At 53.3% G+C, this 13,587-nt stretch overlaps 1 protein-coding gene across 5 annotated transcripts in view; it reads left to right on the forward strand.

Annotated features, from left to right (window-relative positions):
- The window catches only part of STARD9 (StAR related lipid transfer domain containing 9), a 117,799-nt gene that overhangs the window by 89,634 nt on the left and 14,578 nt on the right, over window positions 1-13,587 (forward strand). For 3 of the 5 annotated variants that reach the window (XM_024567903.3, XM_071221957.1, XM_071221960.1), the window contains 4 exons: window positions 744-10,676; window positions 10,871-11,068; window positions 12,488-12,671; window positions 13,055-13,192. In XM_024567903.3, the coding sequence (XP_024423671.2) occupies window positions 744-10,676; window positions 10,871-11,068; window positions 12,488-12,671; window positions 13,055-13,192 (10,453 nt within the window). Of the gene's footprint in view, window positions 1-743; window positions 10,677-10,870; window positions 11,069-12,487; window positions 12,704-13,054; window positions 13,193-13,587 lie in introns of those variants that run through there. The other 2 variants (XM_071221958.1, XM_071221959.1) reach the window with 2 other exon arrangements.

Genomic DNA, 13,587 nt, shown 5'->3' on the forward strand with positions numbered 1-13,587 from the left:
AAGATTTACCATGCTTGCTTTATCTCTCCTCCTTCCTTTTCCAATGAAGTATTTCAGAGCAACTCTAGACATCATGTTGTGTTGACACTACATCAGGTGTATGCTTCTAGGACATAAGGACTCTTCCTGTAACCACATCGTCATAATCACACCTAACAAAGTTAACATTAAGTATTTGCTATCATCTCAACCTTGGCCATCTTCAAATTTCTCTCATTGCTTCATTGATAGTTAGTAGTTCAAATTAAGATCTAGATAGGATGTAAACACTGCATGTGGTTATGTCTTTTAAGCTTCTTTTAATCAAATTTTTTATTTTATTTTTATTTCTTCATATCATCGATTTGTTAAAGACAGTCGGTCAGTTCTTTAGAATGTGCCATGTTGTAGATATGTCTGTTTGATTCCTTTAGTGTCATTTAAATTGTTCCTCTATTCCTCATATTACCCATTAACTGGAAATTTTCTTTGAAGACCTGATTAGACGCAGATAGTTCAACCTCTTTATAAGATAACAAAAACTGAGGAACAGAGTATACCCGAGGCCTCTTTGAGAGCCAGGACGACTATAGTCCATGGTTTACCTACAAAGCTTTTCTCCAACACCAAAGTCTATGGGGACAGTGACATTGACCTAGTTTTTAACCTCTTTCAATACCAGGTAGGTGGGACTTTCCAGTCCCTCTGTCAGCAGGAAGTAGGAGCTGCTTTCTTTTCTGAGATGGCTTTCCTTGTCCCCACAGTGTTTTCCTGAATCGGGATGCCTCCACCACATTATCTTCTATGCCTGGCTCTACCGATCAAACATCAGAGAAAACCCAGTCAGAAGAGTATTTGCCCCAGGCTGCTTCTTACCCTCCAAGGACAGGGTGTTTCAGCAAGAATGTTTTCTGTTCCTCACGTGAGGGACAGCTCCGCACAGCCAGGGTGGCCTTGGCCAGGAGGAGAGCCTCAGGCTTCACAATGAACTCTGGGTCATCCAGTACCCAGGAAATGGAGAGAGTGGGTAAGCAGTCCCACTGGATGGTGCCCCAGGGCTTAGCATGTGTGGGCCAACCAGCTCACAAGCTGAAGCCAAGGGATGAGCCAGAGACCCTCACCCCTTCCACCCAGACCAGGAGGGCTAAGGGACTATCAGACTCTGGCTGTGGACCAGCAGGATGGGGAAAGGAAGGGGACCTTGAGACCCACAAGGCTGCTAAAGGAGCCGATTGCAGTTCCTCGCATCCCCGTGGACCCAAACAGGAAGCTGGGCGTGGAAAGGCAGCCAAGACTTTTTGGGCAGAATCCAAACCACCTTCTCCAAGTAGGGCATCAAAAGGGCAACAGAGGGTGCCAGCAGCCAGGGCCAGATCCATTACCAAAAAGTCCTCTTGTTTGCCTTGTGGCGGCCCTTTGATGAGGCAACACAATGCAGGTGACCCAGACCCCATGGCCTCACTCACTGATTTCAGCCCAGGAGCAGATCACACAAAGGAAAAAGATGGTGATTTGTCAGATGCAGACAGCAATTACTCAGTGGATTCTCTCTCCTGTGTCTATGCCAAAGCCCTGACGGAGCCACTGGAGCCAGGGCCCCACCAGGGGAAGGAGCTGAACCTTCCAGAGCCAGAGAACACCGAAAGTGACAACAGCCAAATATCTGAGGACTCTCTGGCTGAGAAGGGACACCAAAGCCCCCAGGACAGCCCAGGGGGCAGTTATCCCACCAGTGGCCACGGCCACCACAGGGCCAGAGCTAGAGCCCCTGTGAGGGGCTTCAGCACATCCTCAGACAGCGGACCATCGGCCCCGGCTCACAGGTGCTTTTCTCTGGACAGCCTTATCAACACTGAGGAAGAACTGGGGGAAGATCGGCAAGAAGAGCCTTTCTTCACTTCAGCTGACGAGATGCCAACAGAGACTTTTTGGCACCTGCAGACCTCCAGTCTGCCCGTAGTGGGCCAGGAGGCAGTGTGCAGGCCTGGTCCCATCACCCAAAGAGCAGGAGCCAGGCTGGATGCCATCCTGCCAATGAGCAGTTCCTTTTATCTTGATTCCCAGCCCCAGCCCCATTGTGAGTGGCCTGAGTCAAAGGTGGAGGCAAGCTCCTCTGAGCAAGCCAACACTCTGCTGGGCACGCAGGTTTCAAGAGGGAGCCCACTGTTGTCCCTGGATTCCTGGTTTTCCTGCGACTCTAAGGTCAATCCCAGCAGCCCCCTAGGAATAGTAGGTTCTTTATGTCCAAGTCCCGATGTCCAGGAATTTCAGCTCAGTGGTCGGGAGAGGCCTGGGCGCTGGCCAAGGATGGAAGGACTAGAGCCAGCAGGTGCAGAAGCAGTCCTGCCTTATACTTCCACAATGCCCCAAGGCGGTGCTGAGCTGCCCTGCAGTGTGAGAGCCGTGTACACAATTCCTGCTTCTGACACATCCAGGCTTTCACTCTGGGGGTCTTACAGGCTGCTTCAGCCAGGAGCTGATGGCACCTTTCAGGCCGCAGGTGTCCCTGGCACAGCCCAGCAGGGCAACTCTGAAACATCCAACAGCTCTCGTGTGTCAAGCACGCTGGCTGCCTCTGCAGTCTCACTGACTCACGTAGGCAGTGCCCACGAGAGGGACTGGGCTGCCCTTCAGCAAAAGTACCTCCTTGAACTATCTCATCCTGTTTTGGAGGCCATAGGAGAGCCCAGGCCAGCTCTCGCCTCCCTCGGGGAAGACACTGGTTCCCTGGCCCAAGCTTCTGGCAAAGGAGGAGATAGTCTAGTGGCAGTTGGTTCTGGGGTATCTAGCAGTATGAATTTCCACAACTTTCCTATCCATGTATTCAAAAGTAGGCATTTGAAGGCAGAGAAAGAACAGGTCAGTCTGAGTGTCGAGTTGGAAGGTACTTCAGATTTCTTTACAGCTAGTGAGAAAGAGGTGAGTTACAGTGGAAATTATTCAGCAGACATAGAATCACTGACTTCTGGAACTGCAAATGCACAGGTCTTTGCAGCAGAGAACAAGGGAGCAAATTGCATAATAGAAGCAGGGGCAGTCGAACAGAACAGCTTGGAGGAGTCCTCTCAGAGTGGTGGGAGGAAGCCTGGATTGATGACTTCCTCCGATGAGCACTTCTTCCTGGAGAATGCTTGTAATAATGTCACCATAGCCACCAAACAAGACCATTGGCCCCACGGCTGGGCTCCTCTCAGGAAGAACAGTGTAGGCCAGGCAGGCCAATTAAACCACAACAGCCACCAGCCCCAACAGGAGGAGGAGGAGGCAGACTGCCAGGAGAGCTCCAAGGAGGAGGTTGGAAGACACACCAACCTTTCCTTTGCCTTTCCGTCGGGTCCAGAGCTGTACCTCCACTCCGCCCCTTGGAGCTCATTCCCATCTTCCCTGCAGCCGCCTCCCTTGGAAACATTCTATGTGACCAAAAGCCGGGATGCCCTGACAGAAACTGCCTTAGAGATCCCGGCTTGCAGAGAAGCGAGAGTGCCTTCCCCGCCCCCCAGGGAAGCCTGGGGCTTTGGCCACGACTACCTGGTCCTCCAGAATGTTTATTTGAAGAATAATTTATCAGTGCCATTACAAAAACAGCATTCCAAGATGACCTCATCTCAGCAGGCCACAGCAGAGAGGCCGGCTGACCCGAACACCAAGGAAGTTAGTGGAGAAATGGGGGCACGCCCTGGAAATATTAAAGAAGAAAGCCATAATTCAGTGTGTTTTTTTGTTGCTCAGAACAGACATTTTCTTACATCTTCCGGCACAAAAGTATGTGAATATGAAAATCAAGTTGGAAATGTAAATAAACACAGTCTTCCAGCACTCAAGGAGGAAGGAAAGGTCACTATACAGTCCCACTGCAATCTTTCTTCAGACAGTGCTGGGTCTGGGGAGCCTCTTCCTGTTGGTGCACCTGAGGCAGGTGGGGAAGGAAAGCAGGGTCAGAGTGCCATCCTCAGACAGACCGCAGCCTCTGATATGAACAGGTGGTTCCCTTCTGGTGCTGGGGCTGATCTCTATAAAACCATCTCTCTCCATCCCAAAGACAGCGCAGAAGAGCATGAGCTTCCGTGGACAGCATCTACACATGAAAGATTCCAGTCAGTGAGATACTCACAGGAAAGAAACCTCACTGAATGCAAGGGCCCTGGAAAGTCGCAAGTAACGTTAAATCCCAAAGAACCGCCTTCTGGAAGGAAACAGAATAAAAGAGTTAATAATGCTGATGAAATGGCAAGGCTAATTAAAAGTGTAATGCAGCTAGAAAATGATATCTTGGAAATCGAATCCAAGCAGAATAAGCAGCTATATGCTTCTCACACTCTGGGAGTCAGGAATGACCTTGTGTTCCAGGAGCAGGAGATGGCTGACCATGTCCTGGGGCCAGGCAGCTCTGGAAACTGCTTGTCCTTCAAGCATCAGCCATCATTTCCCAAACAGACAGATGATGCTATCTTTAGGGATGGGGAAGCTGGAGAAATGAAGGCTAACAGTAGCATTGGGGAAGATGCCCAGGTTCAGAAAATCACCCTGAGTTCCTTCAAGTCAAGAGAACGGGTGCAAGACATGGGGTTTGTGGGAGAGCACAGCCCCCTGGCTATATCAGACAGGCCTGCCAGGGACACTTGTGAGTATTTAGGGACATGTACAACTCACAGAGAGTACACCAAAACTCCTGTTAATCCATGGAGAATGAAAGTATTGGCTAGAGCTGCACCATTGCAGGCTAGGCCCGCGTGGTCTTCTGCGAAGGAAAGCGAGGTGGTGCATGCATCAGCAAGCCCCAGAGGGCAGCCCTGTGACTTGGAAAGTCTGGAGGAATCAGAGACTGTGAAAGGTTTTCAGGAATGCCAAGTTGCCAAACACATAAGTAGTTTTGACCCAGAGGGGCCCAAAGTTCAAGGCAGAACTAAAGAAATGACTATGCAAAGAGGAGAGAGCCTAGGAGAGGAATACAAAATGGTCTCACCGACTCAGAAACTTCTTGGTCCAAGCCAATGTTGTATGGGCACGTTTTTCAGCCAGGAGACCACCCCATTGCTGAGCTGGCCATGCTCCTCTACGGCCCCTCACCAAGACCTGAGTAGCACCTTGCCCTCGAATTGCCCAAGACTGCCAACAAGCTATCTCCATGCACCTGGTGCTATAGGCATCCCTTCAGTAGACTATGTGCTGGATCCTACAGTGTTGAAAATGCCTAACAGTCCCTGGGGAACTGAAGCAGGATGTCAGGGCCAGTGTGGTGAGCCCAGAAGCCGCAGCCCTCAGGGAACTGTCCGAGGGGACCCCTCCAGCACATGGGAGAGCTTTCCCCTGGGGGCTGAGGGCAGGAGATTAGCGAGCCCCAGTCCCCAAGACCAAGGATGGGGCTCCAGAAGCACCTCGATGGGCTTCGGTGCCAGGGTGGGTTCTGCTGCTGAAGCTGAGGCAGCTGTACAACAAGGAACAGAAAGAGCCAGTTTCCTGAACAGGGTCTCTAGCCCACTTGAAAAGAGGGCCACCTGTCCCTTAGAAGAAGGTAATGACCGAGGCTGGGAGGTGAGGCAGAAGGCAGAGAAGAAGGCCGAGGACCTTAGTCCTAACAGTGCTACTGTCTCAGTGCCTGTGTCCCTGGGACCGCACCTGGAGCCCTGTGCCCATACACCCCTGATCCCAGCTGTGTTGGAGATCAGAGAGACGGGGGCCCATGGAAAGCAGCTTCATGACTTGGTGGCTGAGGGCACAGTCCTTCCTCACTATGAGACATTATTAGAACCTGAATGTTCTTCAAGGGCTCCTAGCAGGCTTCGGTGTCAACAAATGAACCAGCCAGTGTCAGACAGGACCAGGTATGACAGCGAAGCACAGGGACTTTGTGGGGCATCTCCCTGTGTGGAACCAGGACATATGTGGACCGATGAAAGGAAAGTCCTGAAGACGGCACCCCTCTCTGCAGACAGCTTTCAACCTCTGCCCAACACTGACGTTAACATAGGGCTGTGGCAGACCTCACAGACTTTCCCCCAGGCTGACCCTGCTCTAGGCCATCATTCTGGAGAACTGAGACATTTCCTGGGTGCAGGCGAGCAGTTTATTTGTTACTCTGGCCCTTTTGGAACAATAGAGGAAAAGAAAGCAGGAACTGGAATACCTTCTGCCGATCCTGTAGGCTCAGACAGTCTTCCTTCTTCAACAGCTGTAGAGGAGAACAGGAGGGTAATGCCAGAGAAAGTAGTGGCTGCCTTATCTTCTCAGGGCCCTTCTGACGATCCTGGAGTGAGCAGGCCGGGGCAAAGCCGGTTAGTTCCCGGGGAGGCTGCAGAGGGCACACCCCCTGGCAGTCAGGAGAGCAGCCAGGCGCACCAGGAATCTAGAACTCTGGACACCGCCTATGGAGGAGGTTCAGGTAGCTGCATGGTGGCTGCACGGGGCAGAAAAGCACCCTGTTCTGAGAGTCAGCTTGTGATCTGTGATGTTCAGAACTCTGCCAGCCTCCTGGGGCCTAACCAAGACCATGTCCAAGACCTTGAGTCTTCCAGGGTCTTAGAAAAAGGAAGCACAAGTCCCAAACAAGGTACCGTCCTGGCTGGAGTCCTGAGAAGAGTCGAACTGGAAGCTCCTTCACAGCAGTGTGTGAAGAAGGGGAGTGTTGGTTCTGGGCTGGCAGAACCCTGCAGGCCTGGCAGCAAACATCCCAGGCCAACTCCATTGCCGGACCAAAGACCTGGCCCAGACCCAGGGGGAGTTAGGGAGGAGGCCCTGTGCAGGTGTCCACAGGAAACTTCAGATTGTGCTGTCTTCTCAGGGACCACTGAAGGCAGAAGGACTCTCAGCCTGTCTGGGGAGCAAGGAGACAGCAGAACTCTTCCTTGCCAACAGCTGTGTAACTCTCAACCTGTTCCCTGTCATTCCTGCTCCTCCCCATCTATGGCCGCCCCGCAGACTCTCCACCCGCCCTGCATAGCACCTTCCAGGGCCTGTGGAATGGATGAGAGAGGGGAGAGCTGTTGCAGCGACCCTGATGTGTTCTTGGCTCATGCCCTTGAGCCCAAAGGCATTCATTGGGAAGCTGGGCCAACGGGCAGCAGCACTCTGGAGCCCTCTACTGCTGCTGCTGCTGTTTTATCTCTGGCTCAAGGCTGCAGCTCCCCTTCTGCCCCTGATATGAGGACAAGTTCCCTCAGCTCCTCAGTTGCTGGGGGGGATCCCGAGAAAAAGGTTGCTGAGAAGAAAGCCAGTGCAGAGCCCGAGGCTGCCCCTTTTCCTAAAGGTGTGTGCTCAGAGTCACTAAGGAAGCTTCAGGACAGCTCAGTAGGTGGCCAGAATGCACAGGAGTTTCAAACCAAGCCAGAACTACCCACAACAACTGGGGGACAGTGCACCCTGAATTTGAGTGAAGAGCCTGTTGAGAGTGAGCTGCTGGTGGAATCACAACATGGACATTTAGAAAATGCTGTCAGACGCCTTCCAGAAAAGCCACAACTTTCCACTGAGTCCAAGGACCACGGTGGCTTGGATCCCCAAGACAAGTTCGTAGCGAAGTTACACCCCATCTCCAGTTCCCGTGTTGGCAGTCCCTGGGAGGAGGAAAAGCAGAGAGAGCAGGCTTCAGGTGGTGGTGAAGACCCTGCCCAGGGCATGCGTCCCTCATGTTCCAATGAAGATGGCTTGGATGGCTGTCACATTAGAGATGCATGTGGAGAAGAGGGGGCTGCGGCCAAGGCCCCTGTGTCCAAGATGTTCTCATCAGGCTTTAACGACTCAGCCAGTGTCCCCTTGGGGCCTGTGGCCCAGAGCCCTGGCCAGCCCTCTTTGGGCAGGGAGCAGCCAGCTCCGCACCACAGGCGCTCACTTCCTGTGATTGCTATCGTCTCTGGCCCCAACCACTCCAGGTCCTCCCCCAGACCACACTTCTCTGTAGTCAGCTCTTCCTTGTCTCTTCAGGAGCTGAACTTGAGTGTGGAGCCTCCTTCCCCGACAGATGAAGAAACCCAGGAGTCTAACAAATTGTGGAACTCACATTCCAGGGACCACTCCTCAAAAAAGTCAGTGGTGGGAACATCTCTGAAGGCTGAGAGCTATAACCAGAAAGCCTCATCTAACTTGGAGAGTAGCTCTGTTGATTACAGGCCCCTTCAACCTGCCAGCCCTCCTTACCCATCGTCTTCAGCTCCCTCGTGCATGCCAGCCCCCAAGTTTATGACCCATTGGATATCCGGTACAGAGGAACAGGCCCAGCAGGTAAAGGCAGAGAACCTGGGTGGCCAGGCCAGGCCAAAGAAGGGGCTCTCCGAGGCAGACAGAGGAGTACTGTGCTTTGGCTCCCGTGACATCAATCCCCACGTTCTGTGCTGCCATCCAGAGGGTCCTGCATGCATTGGCTGGAGGCAGTCTGTGTTTGGCAGTGCAGTCAATGTGTCCTGTAGCCAGACGTCCCCGGGCCTGGTACCATCATCAATGTCCCAGTGCTCCAGCGTGGACAATGGCCAAGAAGACCAGAACTCCTCGTTCCACTCCCACCTCAGCATCTATGCCAATGCCCGGGGCCTGGCAAGCCGATGCAGCAGCACTGAAAATGCCCGAGGTTCACATGAGGCCTGGGAAGTATGGGACTCCGCACTTGCCTTGGGGAACCCTTGTATCCTGACAGGCCCTGAAGGAGCAGCCCCCACTAAGGGTCCTGACAAGAGAGTCCAGTTCCCGGGCACCCCTGATGAAGCAGGCTGTGTGAGGAGTGATCCCCCCTGGGCTGAAGGAGGTGCCGCAGGTCCAGTGGATGAGGTTATGCTGCTGTATTTATCAGAGGTGGGCAGCCCTGTGGGACAGTCCAAGATGAACACCTTGGAGCAGGGCACACAGACCCTGGGCTGCAGGCTCCCCTGGAGCCACACCGACATCTCTGCTCGTTCAGAAGCCAGCTCCACGCCAGTCTCTGATCTGGCCTCTTGGACCAGTATGCACAACCTGTCTCTCCACCTCTCGCAGCTCCTGCACAGTACCTCAGAGCTGTTGGGGAGTCTCTCCCAGCCAAGTGTGGCTGAAAAGGAGCAAAACACCAAGAGGGAGACTCCAGATGAGGCACCCCAGACCCTTACAATGGATGGCTGTACTCAGACCACCATGGACAAGGGCATCCAGACTGACCTGGCCTCCCCACCTCTGTACCTCCAGGCCCCAGAGGCCAGCCCTCCAGAGGTCGGTGTGGTCCTTGAAATGCCAGGCTCAGATGTCTCCACCATGTCTCGAGAAAAGGGACATGTCTCAGGGACACTTCAGAAGAGAGAGGTAGAGGAAACAGCGTGGAAAAAGGCAGGACCCCCAGATCTTCATGAGGAAAGCACCCACTGCAGGCTGCAGAGCCCTCCAGCACCCTCCTGCCATTGGGGGTTTCAGAAGACCCCCTCTGGACAGAACCTCCCTTCTGTGAGCCATCAGGCTTCTCCTGATGCCTCTCTGCCTCCCGGCTCCCAGCCAGAGGAGCCCTCCTGCCTGGCTGGCAGCAGCCCCAGCCTTAGCGATTCTCACTCCCCAGGACCCAGCCCCAGTGCTGCAGAGTCTGTTGGGGAACCTGGGGCCCAGAAGGATCTGTGCCCCACGGGTGCCTTGTTGGTGGATAGGGCCTCCTCCCCAATCCTCACACTCAGTGCTAGCACCCAAGGGCTGGGGCTCCCCCTAGGCTCTTTGTCTCTCTCAGCCCCCTTAGCACACCCTCTTGAAGGTTACAAGAAGCTTGTCTCCAGCACAGACCTTCCCCTTGATGCCCCCAGGCCTCCGATGGATAATTATTCTCAAACCATTGATGAGTCAGGCGGTGCCCAGAGAGTGGGGGTTCTGTGTGGAGAAGACAGAAGTTCCTTAGAAAGGAACGAGGGCAGGTCCATCCTTGAGGCAAGCTCCCCAGGCAGCCCACAGCACAGCTCGCAAATCCAAGTTCGCTTCTTAGAGTGGCCGCAGCAGCAGCTTCAGCCCCGGAACACTGCCTGGGTCCAGAGCAGAACACCACCACTGCCGCTGAGGATCAGGAGTCAGAGGCTGGCTCAGAGCTTTGTCCCAGAGGACGTGGCTTCCCTGGAGTGTGGTCCACTTAGCAGTACAGGGCCAAAAAAATGGCAGAGGACAGAAAATGGGGATAAGAGTTCAGCATCTCTGGGGGAGCCACAGCTCCCTCCAGACAGCCCCCCTTCGAGGGGAGGCTCCCAGCACCTCAGCCCCTGCACTGTATCTGCACTGACCGAGAACTCAGGGCTCCAGGGTTCTGCCTTAGGCCCAGCTGGGGCCTGCCAACCTCAGGGGCTGCTGTGCCCCAGTTCCCAGAAGTGTGTGACACCTGAGCCCCAGCATCACCGTCTGCAGGACCTCCCAGTGCATAACAAGTTTAGTAACTGGCGCGGGGTTCAGGATGGCTGTCCTGGGGAGCTAGCAGTGGTGGAGTTGCTGGGACCCAGACATGATCTTAGCTGTGGAGAGCAGGGACAGAACCCCTCACAACATCGTGACCAGGGCCAGGACGGTGAGCGGTCCCAGAGGGAGCGGTCCCAGAGGGAGCGGATCCCCCTGCGGGTCGGGGCCCAGAACCTCTCACTCAGCATGGAACTCACAGAAGCGAAACTGCACCGTGGCTTTGGGGAGTCCGACGCCCTGCTCAGGGTGCTGCAGACCGGGACGGGGGAGGCGCTCACTGCCGAGGACCCTGTGCTGTCCACCTGGGGGGATCTCTACGCCCGGTAAGGGTCCGCAGCCTGGAGTGGGAGGGCAAGGGGTGGCCTGAGAGGAAAGAGCAGTGAGGAAGGCTACAGCTGGCTGTTCCCTTTCCTCTTGCTCAGTTCTGGGATCTTCTGGGCATCAGCGATAGAACGTAGGATAGAGAAGGGTGCTCAGGGCGGGCCAGTTTCAGTGAATTAATCACATTTTATCTCAGACAAAAACAAACCATTGAGACCCTCCGGAGACAGCGGGCTGAGCGACTTCAGAACTTCCGCCGGGCACGAAGCCTCAGCCCCCAGAAACAACTGAGCCTCCAGCCTAACAGGGCTCTCCCCGCCGGTGACCTTGACTTACCCAGCCGGCGCCGAGAATACCTGCAGCAACTGAGGAAGGATGTTGTGGAGACCACCAGGTATGGGCGGACCCAGAACCCTGCAAGAAATAGGCTCCGTGGGCGGTGGGGGGGGGAGTGCTGGGGGGGGTGCGGGGAGCAGGGCTTGGATCTTAGTCTCCTGGAGACGGGAGGCCGTGGCTTCCTCTCACAAGAGTGATTCCAGGAAGCGGACGAGTGGTGGTGGCTGTGGGAGACTGGGGCAAAGGGAACAAACAGGATATGGGGGAGGGGGGGACAGAGAAGTCCTGGGAGAGGGTGAACAGGGTAGCTGTGACATCTATGAGACTGCAGGTCTGAGGCTCAGAATGAAATCTAAAACCAGCCTTAAGACCCTGCAGGCAAAGAGAGGACGGGTCATTCAAGCGTGGCGTTGCACAGCCCTGGTCCGTGTGGTTCAGTTGGTTGGAGTGCAGTACCATAAACCAAAAGGTTGCAGGTTCAATTCCTGGTCAGGACACATGCCTAGGTTGCAGGTTCAGTCCCTGGTGAGGGCACGTATGAGAAATGTTTCTCTTGTAGATGTTTCTCTCTCACATGGATGTTTCTGTCCCTTCCTCTCCCTTCTATCCCCTCTCTCTAAAATCAGTAAGCATGTCCTTGGGTGAGGATAAAAAAAAAGTAGTGTTGCACATAAAGTAAAGGGATGGAAAAAGATATTTCATGAAAGTGCAAACAACAAACAAAAAAGCTGGGCTGGCACTACTTACACCAGACGGAATGGATTTTAATGCACAGACTGTAAGAAGAGTCAAAGGACCCAGCAATTCTACTTTGTGCCCTTACCCAAAGAAACCCAAAACACTAAATCAAAAAGACATAAGCACCCCTGTGTTCACTGCAGCGCTATTTGCAATAGCCAGGGTATGGAAGCAGCCCGTGTCCATCCGTGGATGAGTGGATAAAGAAAAAGTGGTACATATATGCGATAGAATCTGACTCAGCCATAACAAAGGGTGAAATCTTGCCACCTGCAACCACATGAATAGACCTAGAGGGTATTGTGCTGAGTGAAGTAAGTCAGAAAGACAAATGCCATATGATTTCACTTATATGTAGAATCTAAAAAACAAATGAACAAGCAGAATAGAAACGAACTTGTAGACACAGAGAACATTTAGACAGCTGCCAGAGGGGAAGGGATTGAGAGGTACGAAACAGTACCGCACAGGGAAGGCAGTCAATAGTGCTGTAACAACTGCGTGGTGCCACACAGATGCTAGATTTGTCAGAGTGACCACTTCATGAGTTACATAAATGTCTAATCGCTGGGTTGTACACCTGAAACTAATATGTTGTATGTCAAGTATAATTTTAAAATAAAAAATTATTTTAAGTTAAAAAAAGAAGTGGTGTTGAGCAGGCCTGGGGTGAGCGGGCCAGGGCCACTGCCCACCCACCATGTTAGAAGGCATTTCTCTGTCCCTGTGGTCCTTCCAGGAGCCCAGGGTCGGCATCGAGGTCTGCTCACCCACCCTCTGACATACAGCTGATGCTGCGAGAATACCAGCGGGCTCGTGAGGAGGCCAAGGTGGAGATTGCACAGGCCCGAGACCGACTGCGGGAGCGAACGGAACAGGAGAAGCTGAGAATCCGCCAGCAGATCATCTCCCAGCTGCTGACGGTGGGGGAATAGGGCCAGCCTCTGACTTCAGGGTAGGCCTGGAGGCTGACCTCAGACTAAGTCAGCCTTCACTGGGACTGCCTGTCAGTCATGGGATATAGTATTTGGAGGAGAGCGTTGAACCCCTGGTGCCAGGTCAAAGCTGTGCTCACTCTCTCTTTACATGTCATCTTCATCAGACTAGCTCCTGTCCCTGGGCCAGAGTCTGGGAGGAGGCTGCTTTGCTATATAGTTGGGTGGGAGTGTGGGGAGGCGTGAGGCTGTGAGGCTGAGGTGGAAGGCTGATGGGATCTGGGGAGGTGAGAAGGGGTAGTTTCAGAGCAGTGGGGCGTGGGTAGTGAGAGTGCACCAGAAGCTGGTTGATGGTGATCTGTCCTTCCCAGGAAGAGGAAAAACTACACACCCTGGCCACCTCTAGCTCCCTGTGCACCAGCTCCAATGGAAGCCTCTCCTCTGGTGTCACCTCTGGCTACAACAGCAGCCCAGCCTTGTCAGGCCAGCTCGTGTCCCCAGGAAGTGTGGTGAGTAGGCAGATGCTAAGAAGGAGGCAGGAAGTTCTGCCTCTTGGGGGCCACTGCTGACATCTGATGACCCTTGGCCTTTGGTCTTTCCTCTAGTTCTTTCATTCATTCTGTCTCCCTGTTCATTCATTCAACACGTGTTTATATTATAGGTGTTTTAAGCATTAGGGATACAGCAGTGAGCAAAACTATTCTTGTCCCTACATAGACTATTAGAAGGGTAAATATTAAGCAGTTTGTTTTATAATTATTTAATTATTGTTTCATTATGTTCTTTGAAGAAGGGATGCTAAGCCAGCATAAAACAGGGGACCCAACCTAGTCTGGAAGCTTGATAAAGGTACGCTGAAGAAAGTGCATTTAAATTGAGATTGTGAGGGTGAGAGATGATTAAC

Source organism: Desmodus rotundus, chromosome 7 (genome assembly GCF_022682495.2).
Source record: "Desmodus rotundus isolate HL8 chromosome 7, HLdesRot8A.1, whole genome shotgun sequence".
Classification (NCBI taxonomy): domain Eukaryota; kingdom Metazoa; phylum Chordata; class Mammalia; order Chiroptera; family Phyllostomidae; genus Desmodus; species Desmodus rotundus.